General features: G+C 32.5%; 1 protein-coding gene across 1 annotated transcript; it reads right to left on the reverse strand.

Moving 5' to 3' along the window:
- Positions 1 to 14,844: 14,844 nt before the first annotated feature.
- LOC129942347 (39S ribosomal protein L35, mitochondrial) lies at positions 14,845 to 15,610 on the reverse strand. The gene is made up of 2 exons (XM_056051222.1): positions 15,450 to 15,610; positions 14,845 to 15,384 (listed from the first exon to the last, which is right to left on the reverse strand). The coding sequence occupies exons 1-2, from the start codon at positions 15,472 to 15,474 to the stop codon at positions 14,879 to 14,881; spliced, it is 531 nt and encodes a 176-aa protein (XP_055907197.1). The 5' UTR covers positions 15,475 to 15,610; the 3' UTR covers positions 14,845 to 14,878.
- Between the last annotated feature and the right edge of the window lie 1,501 nt (positions 15,611 to 17,111).

The raw sequence follows: 17,111 nt of genomic DNA on the forward strand, positions 1-17,111 counted from the left end.
TGGATTATTTCATTATTTGTTTTCAGATGAGTTTTTTTGGTGTGCGTTTTTGTGTTAAAAGCATTGTTTTATTTGCATCTTAAAACTACGCTACTTGTTATTTTAAGCTATAAATAAAAAAGTTACTCACAACCCTGTGCGCACTCAAATTAAACCTACATGTCAATTCGAAATAATTTTATTCTATTACTCGATCCACTGACGACCTGGATCGAAATATCAATTCAATAAATTCCTCGATCATCTCTTTTAACCAGGGAATGATGAACCTGCAAAAAATCTAGTCATTCTCAATTAAAGGAATAGCGAACCTATTAACCTGGTAACAAGAGGAGATCGAGGAATCGATTTGAATTGAGATTTCGATCCAGGTATATGGTGGCACTGGATCGAGGAATCGCATTCAATTGGAGAATTGAATTGGAATTGAATCAGTGTTTAGAGCCGTATATACTTGGGTCGGATCGAAATAGGATAATTTTGTATATTGGAATTGAGTTATTGGTGTTCGAGGTTTTGCTTGGGGGCGTTTTATATTTATTGTGGGTTTTCAGATGAGTTAACAATGGTGCGCGTTTTTGTGTTGTGAGCATTATTTTATTTGAATTTTAAAACTACACAATTCGTTAGTTTTTAACTATAATGATAAAAGTTACTCTCAAAACAGTACGCTCGATCCTCTGACGACGTAACATAATCTCTGGATCGAAATCCCAATTAAATTTAAATTCGATTCCTCTATCTCATCTTGTAGCCAGGGTAATGATGGGCTTGTTCTCTTTTTACTTATAAGCGGAACTGAGAGGATTTCGTCCATAAAGCTAACCATGTGTTAGTTGTCCCATGCATTTCTTATCAGTATACGCCCCTATGAATGTAGTGCCCATCTTGCTCAATAACGGGAAAAAACTTTGAGGTGAACTCAGCCGTTCTAAAAAGCTACCCGTAGAATTAAAAAATTAAAGCAATAATTAAAGAAATAGCTATTAGTGAAAACTGTGCTAGAAATGATATGTTACTGCTTTTAGAATTTTAATTTTAGAATTTTGTATGACTATTTTCGCTATTAACAGAATAAATAATGCAAGAAGTATTGAATTATTATTATTTATTTTCTTCATCTACGAGCTTAAAGTATAACAGATTACATTTCAGTAAAAAATAAATACTATAAATGTACTTAACAATAAATAACAAATACTTAATATCTTAAGAATAAATAGTATAATACATTCTTAAATTTTTCTCTGGAGAGATATAAGTCAACATAATCATAAATTTTATTGAACTCTCTAATTGACCTTGAAATTGGTTCGTTACTTCCGTAGTTCGTTCTATGTCTGGACTCAAAAAGAAGAGATCTTTCCCTCAATGGCCTCGTTGGAGCATATATACATATAAATGAGAGTAATTCTGGACATCTTATATGGCAGCAAAGAATATCCCGCACAAAAACAATATCGTGAGTTGTTCTTCTGGCTCTCAGAGATTGCAATCTTAAAAAGCTTTGCCTAGCTTGGGAATAAGGATAGAAATTCCAGCGCATTTTGTAAAATACATATCTTGTAAAGCGATTCTGAACTCTCTGTATTCTATCAGATAAATTTTGTTGACAAGGATTCGAGATAACATCCGCGTATTCAAGATTTGGCCTGACCAGGGAAGTATATAATGATACAAGGGTGTATGGGTCGGAAAATTCAACAGAATTCCTTTTAATGAGCCCTACCATTGAGTTAGCTTTAGCAACAATCGCATCAACATGAAGAGAGAATGAAAATTTAGAGTCAAAAAGAACCCCCAAATCTTTCACTTTTAATGTTCTCTGAAGAGGCTTAGAATCAAGAGAATAGATAAACTCATAAGTAAGAATTTTTCGAGAGATGGAAATTATGAAGCACTTTTTTATATTTAGATTTAAACCGTTTAAGTTACACCAGTGAGATAAATTATCCAGATCCTTTTGCACCTTGAGACAGTCATCTGCACAAGTTACTTTTGAAAATAATTTGAGATCATCAGCATGTATAAGACATTTGCTAAAGTTGACAATATCATCAATGAATATTATGAATAACAATGGGCCAAGGTGACTACCCTGAGGAACACCAGACGTACACTTGATTGATCTTGAAGTATATTCCTGAATCTTTACTTTTTGAAACCTGCCAGTTAGAAATGAAGAAATCCATTTCAGTAAGACTGAATGGATTCCAAAAGCATCTAGTTTAAGCAGCAGTATGCTGTGGTTTACCGAATCAAAAGCTTTGCTGAAATCAGTATATATTATATAGCATCAACTTGACCTCTAATTTCGATAGCATCAACAACAAACGATGAGAAACATGTCAAGTTTGTTATAGTTGACCTACCCGAAAGAAACCCATGTTGAGAAACCCAAGTTTGTTTTTGACTAAACTTTCAAAAAGCTTCGGAATTGCGGACAACTTGCAAATCCCCCTATAGTTTTCAATATTATTTTTAGAACCCGATTAAAAAATGGGGATTAGGAAAGAAGATTTCCATTCATCTAAAAATATCCCAGATGACAAAGAGGGTTCAAAAATTGTAAGCAACGGTGCACAAAGAGACTTAGAACATCTTTTTAATAATATGGCAGGGATGCCATCAACACCTGGATTCGAATTTGGCTTAAAAGAGTTAAGTGCGCTTAAAACATCAGAGTATTCTAAATGTATTGATCCAATATCGACCTTAGGGCCGTTCCGAGGAGGTTGAGGAAAGTTTGGATTGACATTAGAATACACCGATTCAAAAAACTGAGCAAAAAGCTCCAGAGTTTTATGAACTTCAGTAGATTCATCGCTATTGAAATTCATAGAATTTGGGATTCCAAGAGATTTTCGCTTAGAGTTTATAAAGACCAGAAACGTTTAGGATCGCTCTTTAAATCAAGCTCCAGATTCAAGATATAATTTCTGTGTGAGAATTTACTAAGCACCATAAAATCTTTACGCAATTTACAGAAAATATTTTTGTCGTCCGTACTATTTTATTTTTTAAAATTGGCGAAAGATTTATTTTTTAGATTTTTAACATGAGGTAATTTTTTGTTATACCAAGGGGGTTTGGATCTATTCTTTTTGGTTCTACAAAGCACAAATAAATAAAAAGCATTAGTTAAGATGCACAAGAAATGATTAAAAGTATTCATCAAGTTTAAATTAAGAAACTCGGTATTCCAGTCAACAATTTCAAGGTAATTATTGAGTCCAATGAAATCGGTTTTTGAAAAATTAAATGAATTGACATTGTGATCTACTTTTCTTAAATAACTGTAAAATTGTAATTCAATATATAGTTCTTTATGATGTATCGAATTGTTTAACAATGATAAAGGAAGTATTTGATTAACTGATGCCTTAAATTCATCATGATGAATAAATACTAAATCTAAAATTTTGAATAAATCATTAACAATTCTATTTACTTGATATAAATTGAGAGCATACAGGTGATCAATAAAGGAAATTTCAATATCTCTTTTTAAATTACTAGGTATAAGCATACTATCCGCAACAGAGTACGACCAATTTACATCTCCTAAATTAAAATCGCCAATTACACACATTTTTTGCAAGTTGTTACTTAAGTTATTCACATAATCAATATTTGCCAAGTGCTTTTCGTAAATTTCAATATTACTTTTGGGCGGAATATAACTAATTATAAAATACATAAAAATACCTGGCTCAAGATTAATTGAAAAACAAATTTGTTCAACATCTGTGATGGGGAGAGTCACTAGTTTGCATATACAAGAGCGGACAGCAGCTATTACACCACCTCCACGATCTTCTGCAGAGTTACAGCGGTCCTTTCGGAAGACCATGTATGAGTTGTCAAATATCTCTGTGTCTAGGATTCCGCTCCATAGCCATGTTTCAACAATAATAATGATGTCATAATCAACATGACTTGACGCAAGAAATAAAGCAGGCACTTTTGTTCGAATTCCACTGGCATTGTGATAATAAATCTTCAAAGAATTAGTATTTGCAGCATTTGATTGAGAAGCTTGACTTAGTGGATAGCTCTTTGATTCTCCATCCCTGACAGGTTCTTTGGAATGAAATCAAATTCACGACTATTTACACATTTATCGCACTTATAAAAAATGCCGTCTGTATCTATGATTGATTGTATCAGTTCACTAGATAATACACAACATTCACTATGTCATTGTAAACCGCATATCCCACACGATAGGTACATTTTCGTAGTTATGGGATGTAGGCATTTATAACACACAGAGCACATTGTAAAGCAAGTGACCAGATCTGGCGAGTGCAAAGTGGATGACTGAGTGCAAAGTGGATGACTGTTGGCGCTCCATAGAATTGCAATAGGAGGTTTTCTTTTTTAACTCAGAATATAGATTTAATAAATAGAACATCCGTTTTATTTCTGCGGATGTTCTAGTTAAAATTGACTTTAGTCTAGATTCGGATCTATTATCCAGGGTTAATAATTACATTTCATTCAATGGTTACTTATTATGTTTTCATAAAGACGTTGATCTTGTATCTTAGGTATGAACGGTAACATTGCCTGAATGTCTTTTTTCTTTTCCTTGGTTAGCTTTATGTTAAAAACACTTTGTACTACAGTAGAAACGATATTACACTTTGAGCCTCTTAATCTTAAGCTAAATTTTCATGTAGTTCATTCCGTTCGGAATCCTTATTAAAGAAACGGGGATGTAAACTTCCAAGTCCTTTTTTTCGATTCCACTGTGCACAGCATCCACTGCTTGCACTTGCGAATGATCTGGTTCAGAATACTTGTGTGTAATTGTCTCAATATTGGTATTAAATTCCATAAATTTAAGAATCCCTAAGGAATTTTTGTTTCTGGAAGATCTTCCAGAACTTTTTTCAAAATAATAGTGAGACCAGATGCTATGGCATTTCCAGACCGGCCGCTTAGCGTTTCGTGTCAAATTCCGTAGTAGGTGGTTTTATTATTTTGGCAAAATCCCGTCAAATTATATACAGCATATTAACGCCTATAAAAGTAACTAGAAACATTACAGTTTTTCTCACTGTTCTAACATATATTTTGTACATATTTTCATTAAAGTAAGCCCAGCTCCGAGATATTGTTTTTTGGTATATGCTTGGCAGTAGTTCAAATCCATTACTGGAAAAGATTGTATATGTTCTAATTTTGAGAAATGTCAAGAGTTGACAAACAAATTTTTGGCAGACATAATAATGACATAAATAATAATAACATAAATAAATAAATACATACATAAATGTTAACTTTTTCCGAGAAACTACTACTGCTCTTTTTCTTTATGGTTGAAGTCTCTGAAGAAATTTGAATTTTGCGTTTTCTATGCTTTTGGCCGTTTACTTCTAGGTACTCTTTTCCACTTTGACGCATTCTTTTTTGTAGGTTTTTCTTCCATAACGCAGAATTTTCAATTTTTCTCTTACCCAATCTCTTTGAACTGAACAAGCATATACCCAAATAAAGTGCAACAATGGTGACCTCGAATAATATAATAATACATAATAAAATAATATACAAAATAGTATTCTTGTTCTTATATAATCAAATTCATATCTTTTTGTTCAATAAGGTACAAATTGTAACCAAAATAAGTTGAACATTGAACAAAATAGAAATAAATGAAGTTTATAAGGATATTGAACAAAAAATCCATAAATGTGGATATCGAACAAGAAAGAAATAATAAGATATGATTTTAAAGATACATATATGTACTACGAATTGTTCAATATGATACAAAAAGAATGAATAGTGCTTTATTGAACAAAAGTGATTCTCAAAATGGTCAGAAAAATGGTTTATTGAACAAAACCGTTCTCCATAACTTGAAAAATAAATGAGATAGAACAAAACGGTTTGCGCCAATTGAAAGAGCACTCTCGAATTATAAAAACTGCATTTCTAACTCAACTTCGTCAAAAATGGTCTATTCAACAAGATAGAACTCAGGTGACGAAAAGTAGACTTGACCTAATAGTTAGGGAAATTTTTTGACTAACTTTCTAAGTTGCTTTAGTTGAAAAATAATTTGTTGGCAGCTGGCCAATCAGATACTAGAAACATGTCTTACTTTCTAGTCCCTTATGTCATCTGAACCTGCCCATTGAAATCGATAACAAAACAACAAACAAATCTAATGGATATTTGTTGTTCCAAGTAAAAAATGGATGCAGATTCTTCATTTTGAGAATCGTCAAAGCCTGTTTTCAACAAGAAGATTCCAAGAACTCAAAGATGTGCTCAGAAGATTAGTCACGTTTGATTCTTCGGCCTCGAACTCCTCGCATTCTTGGGATGGTAATAATTCACAGAATCATTCACGATCATCAAGCTCGGAAGCAGCAAAACTCTCGAAATCTAGATTATTTAAACAGAGAGCATTAATCGAAGCCGAAACGAATTAGTGAGGGTCGGCAAGAGCAGTATCGTGTTTGATGCCCGGAAGTTCACGTTAATCAAGAGCATCAACCAATTCAAACTCAGGTTTCTCATCGTATTCGTCGCCATCATCGAACGAACAAAATAAAAAAAATTGGGAAATTTATATTCTTATGACCGTAGTGCTAGATAAAGAGAACTTCCAGCACATAGGACGAGAGGGAAGTGCTTCCAAAAAAAATCGACTTAATAAAGCTAGTTTAAATTTTTTTATTATTTCCTAAACATGCAAAACAATATAAAAAAGCTTTAATAAACTTATTTGACCTGAGCAGATCATATTTGGAAAATTGGGAAATTTAATATTTTTGACTTACTTCAAAACTAAGCTACATTTTAACATTGAGCTTTCTGTTTTTTTTATTTAAAATAAATAATAACACTGAATTTAAAAAAAGAAATATCCTCTTAAGTCTTTTCCGTTGACATTCTTTTGACATTCTATTTGCGCAGCCACTCTTTTAACATCATTAGGGTAGTTTGTCGGGGCATTTTTGTATCGACGGTCTTCTATGTGATTCCAGTTAATGCTCTATTCTCATAGCAGGTTCCGTCAAAATCGACATTCAGTTCAGCTTCTTTATCTACGTCGTCGTCTGTGTCGGCCCCAATGATAGCAGTAGCCTCTGTCTCAAGTAATTAGTGGACAACGCCATTAATAACGTTTACAAGCATGCGAGAAGCAATTTAACCTAGTAAAAAGCTGTCTGCTACATTAAGGTTTCTGGCAACAGGACAAAGTTTTGAGGACCTAACATTTTTGACAAATATATCAAAAATATATATACATAATAAAATTATGGTTATTAAAAAATTCTTGAAAAGAGTTTATAGGAATTCTACTTTCATTTGCAATAATTTGTACGTTTTCATCTCCTGATGAATAGTCTACTCTTTCATCAGATGTTGTATGAACCACTCCTGGTGATCCTATTGGAGAATGTGGTAAATATGGTGAATTTGCATATGATGAAAGAGTAGATGATGGGTGACTTATTATTTGTTGCTGTCTTCCAAGGTGTATGTAGCATGACATTGTTAAATTTCCAAATTCCCCATGCATAACTGTAAATAAATCTGTTATACGTTTGGCCAACATTTTTTGGGTTGGGCTTAATTTCCTATATTTTACCATCCAACTTTCTGCATAAACTTCTGCTTCGTCTTTTTCCTTTGTTGGTTGATTTTTGGACCACTCGAGGTGCTCAACTACTTTTTTAAGGAAAACATTTGGATATATTTTGGCTTTCTTCGCAACTGTTGTCTAAATAAAAAAAATAATATAAATATAAAATTAATAAGTATAGAAAACTAAGAATAATTCATAATAAAACTAATTAAATAATAATAAAAACATTTTTACAGATGTCAAAAAATGAGCAGGAATGAAAATTATTTGCAGAAGAGTTTGAAAATATGTAGAAATTCAATCAATGCATCGGCGCCGTAGATGGTAAACATGTCAGCATTGTGAAGTTAGCAAGATCGGGTTCATATTTTTTAAATTATAAAAAGCAATTCAACATTGTTTTCATGGTTCATTGTAGTAGGTGTGGGAACAAATGGCAAAGTTTCTGATGATGGCGTATTGGGAAATTCCAAACTAAAGGAAAAATATGATGATGAAGGGTTAAATTTACCACAGAAGAAGAAGTACCATTCTTTGACTATGTATTGGCCTATGTATTTGTAGGGAAATACGCATTCCGTTTCCTTATAAATCTCATGAATCCTTGTAGCCGCCATCATCTCGGAAAAGAAGAAAACGTTTTTAATTACTCGCTATATAGGGCACGTCGTCGTGTAGTTGAAAATGCTTTTGGCATATTAGCTTATAGATTTAGAATTTTGCATACTACTATAAACTTATATCCCCTAAAAGCAACATAAGTAACATTAACTTGTTGCTCTTTGCATAGTTTCTTATGCCGAAAAAATTGGGATATTTATTTGAGAAGCAGTATTGACGAGCATGTAGATAAGAAATTGGTGGATTTGCAGGCAGTGAGAAACGAGAGTGCTACAAGGGATGCAAAAAACAACACTGTCAGCGATGTAGCATGGCCGAACAATTTAGTTTAAATAAATATTTTTATTTTGCATTATAATATTAACATTTAAAAGAGTTAAATAAAAATAAAGCATAAATTTACTTAAATTTTCTATTTCAAATACTATGCTCTCCAATCAAATTAGTCGTAATACCATAATTGTGGTACATACATATCGAAAACTCCTGCTGCAGATCGTTCGCTACCACGCACTTTTTGGAGCTCTTTTTTATAACATGCCAGAAATCCTTTAATACAATCAAGTGTGGTGTTTGGCTAGAATTTGGATTTGGCTAGAATTTTATCCCATGATTTCTTTTTTTTTAATGCGTTCCTTTACAAATCAATTTTTGAATTCCATATTGCCGGTTCACATTTCATGGCTTCAGTGAAGTTTTTAATAAATTGATTGCATTGCGACTACAAGTTAACGCAACGAATTTAACTACACAAATGACGATTTGTTGTCACACAACGACATACACTACGAACATCAAAATTTGTTGTAAATTGCCCATACAAAGCCAACATGTAAGCCGCAAGTTCAGGGTTCATAAAATATTTCATAAACCTTGGATTTGTTGGTCACATGCCCATACATGAAGAAGGACCAACATGCCCACTGTGTATGCCTTGCTTAATGTAACTGGAAAAGCGTTATTTGGTCTGATGAAACCAAAATTAACCCCTTCCAGTCATCTGCGGTCTAAATTTTTGCTGAAAATATTGGCTTATTTTTGTTTAACGGCCGATATCAAGCCGATTTTCCGAAGCGTTCTTCGTGCTGTCCATTCACTTACGGTTTTGTTTAAAGCTGTTGCAGCTCTTTTGACGTTCTTACTTGCCTGGTTATCATCATCCGCTCCATAGCTCAGGCATCTCGATCGGAAGCAATGTCGGTCACGATTTTTTCACCTCATACGCGCTAATATTACGTCTTTTTCGAACTTGAAGCACTATTCTATGAACATTTTTTAGTTCTTTTGCTATTTTTCTAGCTGAATAACTTTTTGTTGTCATTTCAATAATTTGATTTTCCAAATTTTCCTCATTGTTGTTAAAAAAACTTTTTTTGCACTAAACCACAGAAAATATTTACAGAAACTCATTTTAAATGATATGTGGTTGTTTTGATGAGTTGTATTAGAGTAAGAATAATTGTACATTTTTGTTTTCTTACACTTATAAATTAGCGTTGCCAGCTAAGAAAAAAACGAGTGCCTAAAACGTGCAAAAGTGGATGCTTACTTAATTTTCATAGTTTGAATTAAATGTTTATTTTGGATTTAAGTTTTTGCAAAAAGTTCCACATTATCCACACTCGCAACGAATAAAATAATCGCGCGTACTTAACCTAAAAAATCATTCTTATTTTGGTTTCGGTGGTGAATGGTGTTCGGCTGTGGCTTCATTTGCGACGAATTAAAAACTCTCATGTGAAAGAAACGTCAAAATCGACGAATATTCGTTCATTCGTTGGTCGTTGGTCGTGCTCATGTGAATAGTAATTTACTTAGCAATGAGTTGGTGTAGGTAATGTGGTTCTGAATTTGTTCAATGATCCAAGATTACATTCTTTGTTTAGGGAAAAATCGCGACTGAATAAAGTAAATTTACTCTACCAAATTTCTTTTGGTTAGTTTCTTACTGTGAGCTGAAATAACTTTAACACGTTGGTGCTGGTCGTATTTTTAATTTAAAAAATCCACACCTAAAAAAATATTCTTTTGTTTAATATAATATATAATTTTTTAAACGTACTTGAACGCCAAGTGGAATTATCTTTTGGGTTCGATATTAAAAAAAAACTGGATTATCGTTAAGGTTTTTGTATTGGAAAAGATTAAGTTATGTTTAGTATTCACAACAGAAAATAATTTTCAAAAACACGTACTTTAAAAATTCCAAATAAAATATTTTGTTTTGTAAAATTGAAATTACTTTTTGTCATCGATTTTTCTTGACAATTAATTACTGTTCTTCAATTTTTCCTTTTGTATACCCCTAAGTTCCAACTTAACAGCTCGACGGGAACTACTTTCTTACCAACATTGTACCTCTACGTACCTTTTTAGTCGAAGCTGTTTGTTATTTAACTCTCTCATCGAGATCTTCTGCATTGTTCACCATTCTCCTCGTTAGCATATTTCTCACAACTCCAATTCTTTTTGGCAATTACAGCATCTACTATGGAATTGTATCAATTCATTTTGTGCCCAATAAGCAGCTGCTTGTGCATCGCTTTCCTATTTTTTCGGCTTTTTCTATATTGCAATCAATGATTTGCTCGTGCAAAACTGTGTGTAATAGGGCGTTAGTTTCAACGTAGATCCTCAAGAATTTTATAGGAGTTGTCAAGGATTTTTATTATTTTATTTATTAAATTAATATTGGTCTCCGAGCTTCTTTGCGATTTGAATTTGAGTGTGAAATTTTTTAGACACTGGCCGTTACGATAATTCGAAGCATTGTTCAGAACATTTTTGCTTAAATGAATATAATCAATTACAATTTTCTTTGATCAGCATCCAAAGACCAGGAGCAATAGGATCTGCCATTTGCTTTTTTCGCACGGCTCACATGTATTTACCGCTAGTGAATTTGAGAGGACACCTCTAATGAAATAAGTTGGTATTTCTGGTAGGACGGATACCTGTTGGGACTTTAGATAATATAGGTTTAAGATCTTGTATGTGGATTTGTATACCTACATGTTTTTTTTTTTACAGTTCATAATAAATTATTGTTCTCTTCAAACAGCCCAATATTTACTAGAAGTGGTCAAGTACCAAAATCCCGAAAGTCCAAATTCTTTGGACCAGCGGCCTCAGTCCAAATTAAATTGATGGTGAAACAAATTAATTCGACTTGAAAGCATCAATTCCCAACATCGATTTGGAAAATATTTAAGACCAAGTTGTTATAGAGTTGTAGAGTTTTTAATAGAGTTATTGTAAAACAATGAGACTCCGCCATTTAACAATAAATAAAATTATAGCATCTGAAATACCTTCTGTAAGATTATATCATTTTTCTTATTTTAATATATAGGGTTTTTCAAAAAGGGCGGTTGGATGTTTTGTGTAGTTGTAGTGGCGTTTGCTCTATTTCACGTAGCGCTGTCCTGCTGGAACCACATGTCGTCGAGATCCATATGGTTCAATTTGGGCCATAAGAAATTAGTTATCATCGTTATGTAGCCCTTGCTGTTCATAGTGACCGCTTACCACTACTACAACTTTCAAGGACCGCGGCGATGTTCTCCACTGATCTTGCGTTTCTTGACCGTACGGGTGTTGATTGATTGTTTATGGCTGAAACACAAACACGCTTCAGCTTTGGCTTCGCCTGACGTTTACGACTTCAGCCACAGGAATTCAATGCATGCTATCACAATGGAGCTTCGACCTCACGTTTCGTTTGACAATCGTAAGGAAAAGAACGTAATGTGACTCCAAACGGAAGCTCTAGTTCAATTATCTGAACATTTGCTTTGTCTGACAGCTCTCAGTTGTAAAAAAATGTCAACAAACAAAATATTTGCTCTTTGGAGGGATGAAATAATAGAAATGTCATTCAAAGCAACCTCGAAGCAGGCCCACCGTAAACACATACACGCTTCAGCTTCGGCTTCGTCTGCGTTACGTTAGGCCTGCTTCGAGGTTGGTTTAAATGACATTTATATTATTTCATCCCTCCAAAGAGCAAATATTTTGTTTGTTGACTTTTTTTTATAGCTGATGAGCTGTCAGACAAAGCAAATGTTCAGATAATTGAACTAGAACTAGGTTTGGAGTCACATTACGTTACATTACGTTCTTTTCCTTACGGTTGTCAAACGAAACGTGAGGTCGAAGCTCCATTGTGATAGCATGCATTGAAATCCTATGGCTGAACTCGTAAACGTCAGGCGAAGCCGAAGCTGAAGCGTGTTTGTCATTCAGCCATTACTGAGCCGGTCGTCACAAATTTGGCCAGTGAAGGGCCACCAAGTCTACCGTAAAATGGTCGCAATGCGCGCAACGTTTCCGTGAACGAACACTTTTGATAAAGTTTCATCATTTGAACGTGTTGTTCAATCTTGAAACTTGGCATGATGATTTGGCATAAACAACTGAATAATAAAAAAATAATTTGACAGCGCCAAAAAACCCTATATTTAGATTAAGTTTCAAGATGTTTGTCTGTGATGCGCTCCTAAACTACTCGATTTAAGTCAAATTTATACACCGTGTGCAGTTTGATCCAACTTCAAATATAGGATAGCTTTAACCTCAATTTTATTTTATTATTTTATTGTAAATTATTTGTCTATTATTTTACAGTCACAATTATCTATTAGCTTTAAACCATTGAATAATTTATAATTATTCAATGCTTTAAACGATTCTAACAGATAGCAACATCTGTTGACTGGATTAAGTAAGTATTCACAAATTTATGCAACAGATGGCACTATGTCACTTTCAATTTTATAACATGTCCACCACCATTGACATACTATACAAATGCTTAAGTAAAGATTAAATTTATTTTGTAGTAAATGAAATGCTATGCATTTTAGTTTTTCAGTTTTTAATGTTAGGATGGCCGGCTACGTGTTACATAGACTGAAATATAATTTAAATTCATTCAATAGTGAATATAATACAACCAAATACGCAATACATTATATTGCCAGAATATATCTACATTGTTCTTCAGGAAAAAAAGAATTGGTCCAGATTCAGAGTATTTTTCCAAAATCATAACGATCTGATGTCTTTTGAATCAAAAAATGATAGTGTTAATTTTCTAATTGAAATTTTAAATTCACAAGATATACCTGTAATACCACCACAAAATCTTCGATTAAAGATTGGTTCACATATTATTCTCCTGCATAATTTGAATCCACCACAATTATGCAACGGTACATGTTCAATCATCGAAAGGATCACCGTAATATTTGTTTAAGCAACCATTTTAAATGGAAAATTATCCTGTTGCCTCATTTTCACTCCTCCTTCAATGATACCTCCAGGTTCTACGATACCATTTAGACGGTTTCAGTTTACAATTCGTTTAGCTTTTGCTATTTCTATAAATAAGTTTTAACGCCAAAATATGTCCATTTGGGGTTTAGATGGGCAGCTATGTATATGCTGCATGTTCATGTAAAGGAAAACCATCGAACCTATTTATTTAGTAAAAAACTTTTTAATATACTCATGTGCTACAAGCTTCAATAAAAATAATAATAAATTATGAAATTTAATTATTTTGTATTGATTTTTGCTTTAAATCGAAACATTTTGTTCGAAAATTTGTATGAACTGTAGTTTCACATCCAAAACCAATAAACTGGTATACCATCTTTAGCGTTTCCGCCTTCATTCGTAAATAACAATTTCATTGTAATAAGTGATAACCGCAGTACAAAATCAGTCCTGAATTTCGCCGTTTTTTTAAAAACAGCATCGTATTTATAAAAGCATGGTGGTGCCCATGTCTGATGTTCTCCTACCGTTCCCCTTAAATAGTTTACAACAATATAATATGACAAACAAGTTTAAACTTATATAAATCTAAGTTTGTTTAAAAATGTTTTGCAAAAACAATCGACCAAAATTTCACCACCCACCGTTAAAAAATTCAAAGCTAAAAAAACCACAAAGCACATAGTAGATGTAATACATACGTAGTATATATTAATTTTGTTCACATGTGTACAATATTAAACTAACTAGGTAAACCCTCAAGATTGGAACGCGCACGGTGTATGTATTTATCATATTTTCTTTTAAAAACCTTTGCTTCCGTCGAAAATAAACATCTTTAAATGTATGAACTACATTTAAGTCATTGATAAATAAATGAAATTAAAGTCCATTTTTATTTTAGATTCAAAATAATGGTAGTAAATATTTTTACAATTTAAAACTTTGACAAAATAAACTTAAAGTGTCATTAAATGACCTTTAAACGCCGTGCATGGATTTTAAAATATAAGGTGTTGATGTAACGTCTTAAATGTGAAAATGTATTGGATATCAATTTCGTACTTAAGAGCTAAGATGGCTTTACGTTTTTCTATATAGATACGGCTGTTGTTTAAATACAAAAAAGTTTTACTTAAAACCTGTCATATTTTTCTCTAATACAATATATCAGCATTTTTTGTTGTGTTATAATTGATAGGTTTTTGCCAACAAGTTTATTAAAGATGGTGTGTTAATCCTTTATTAAAAGAAATTTAGTTATACCGAAAGATTATATTTATCTATTAAGGATTACAACTTGGAGCAATAAAAAAAAAAAAACACATTTCAAATATTTTATCTGATCTGACTTTAATATAAATATTCTTAGAATGCAGCTGGTCTTTTTCTAGTAATCCAAAATTCTTCCCTCTTCATGTATGGTTCATACAAATCATTGACATAATACTTTGGTTTTTTCCAAAACTTAGTGACCATTTTATCGAGCAAGGAACTCTGTGAAGCATTAACTAAAACATGTTGCTTTAAACGACGTCTTAAAGCTGGAGATTTTTTGAATAGCTTTTTGTTACGGCCCGAATGTGAACGTATCCAACATCCCCAGTCTAACCTTTTGAAGCGCTTGATTACAGCTTTAACTGCCTTACGTTTACCTTTGCGTAGAGAAAATTTTGTCAATGACCTTTTTTGCATGCTTAAATTCTGTAAATTTGTAACCATGCCACTGTATCCAAAGATAGATTGATTATTCTTTTGGAACACATTAGCTCCACTAAGCAATGGAACCGATGATATTGAACGTGAAGGAATAACCAATGATCGATTTAATCCAAATTGGATCTGCTGCTTCACCACAATATTTGTCCCCAGAGCTTAAAATGAGAAGATAGCTTAATATTAGTAATAAAAACTAAAAATAATTGTAGTATGGTTCAACCTGCTTTTATAATTGACCGCAACATATTTCACTAAATTAAAATTAACTTCAAAATTATATTACACATTAATTTCCAGATTTAGGGTGCTGTGAGTGACATAACATTAACCGCATGATAAACAATAATACCAGAGAGAAAAATCTAAACAAGAGGGTCAAATTTTCTCGTCTCCGTCCCCTCGAATGTTTTCATTACATATTGTATAACGTGGTGAATTCTTATCGGTGTATACATGTTTTCACCTCCAAGAATACCAAAGTTAACTTCAGCGCTGGGATTGTGAAATTTCTGATATGTATTATTTGATAACTAAAAGGGCTTTGTTTTTTTAAGGTCCATTATATTATTTATAAAACTCATCAATAGTCTTTCTTTAATTAGAACAAAACCTTGTCATTTTTATATCTAGAAAAAACCCAAATATAATTCTTCAACCTCAACCTACAACCTTAAGAGCTTTTTTAAAGGTTGGAGCCAGATTCTGTAATACGTAAACAAAATAGAATCGAACGCTTGTTTTTTAAAAACGAAAGAATTTCTGCAAAAACGATATTTAGCATTCTGTATCGTATTTCGTTTTTGTTTCTTTGTTGCTTCAAAACCAACAAAATTTGATTGCATATTTCTGAGATGTTGACAGCTATCAGAAGCTAAAGAAAGATGGGATATACATTTCAATCGATGAGAACAACTTTAGCAAACCTATAATAAATAAGCAAGTGACTAAAGCCCAATTTCATAAACAACTTTTATAAATTTAACAAAATTTTAAATTTTAAAATGGGATATTTTGGTTTCACCAAGCGTTTTTAAAGTAAACAAACTTTTAAACACTTTTTTAAACTAAATGCCAATTTTTGCCTCATCAAATTTTAAAAGTGGCAATAGAAAAATGAATATAACAGATTGACAGCTGAATTTGTATTCGCAATATTTGGAGATACAGAATGAATAACAGTTTAATTTTTAATTGAATATTAGATTGGTCATCTACATCTGACGAAGAAGAACAACATATAGTAATTCGCTAAAGAGTATTCCGCGTTCACAAGAATCCATTTTCAGACTATGATCATATTGACTTCAAAATTAGGTTCCGACTTTCAAAAGCATCTGTGGATCAGTTGTTGGGTATGTTTTGTCATCATTTGGAACATAAAACTAACCGAAATAAACCCATTAGTGCATTGAACAAGTGCTTATTACTTTACGATTTTATGCCACATGATCTTTCTAAATTTGCTTCGGAGATATGTTTAATATCTCAAAATCAACTATTTGCCGCGTCGTACGAAAAGTAACCCACCATATAGAATTAATGAGAAGAAGAACTTTATACTACTGTATTTTGCGATTCTTATCATTTATTTCAACATATAATGCTTTCTCATTTTTTCTCACACAATTCGCTTAAAAGAAAGAAAAAAGGGTTTTATTTTTACAGGGTTGTAAAGAGAACTGTATTTTAACAATAATATCCCTGAAATTCCCCATTTTAAGCTTGGTGGAACTGATACAATTTAAAGGCCTGATAAAATTCAAAAAAGCTTTTAAATAAAAGTGCTTTTAGTGCTTCTTTATGAACTAAGATATGGAATAAATAAATAGAAAAAATAAAAAAAGGCACGTAGGTTATTTTATAAGTATTTCATTTCGGTGAT

Source organism: Eupeodes corollae, chromosome 1, assembly GCF_945859685.1.
Source record: "Eupeodes corollae chromosome 1, idEupCoro1.1, whole genome shotgun sequence".
Taxonomy (NCBI): domain Eukaryota; kingdom Metazoa; phylum Arthropoda; class Insecta; order Diptera; family Syrphidae; genus Eupeodes; species Eupeodes corollae.

Coding starts and splice junctions, on each gene's coding strand:
- LOC129942347 (XM_056051222.1), bottom strand. CDS start 15,474: ATGTTGCGGTCAATTATAAAAGCAG. Junction 15,385..15,449: donor GCGGTCAATTATAAAAGCAG/GTTGAACCATAC, acceptor TCTCATTTTAAG/CTCTGGGGACAAATATTGTG.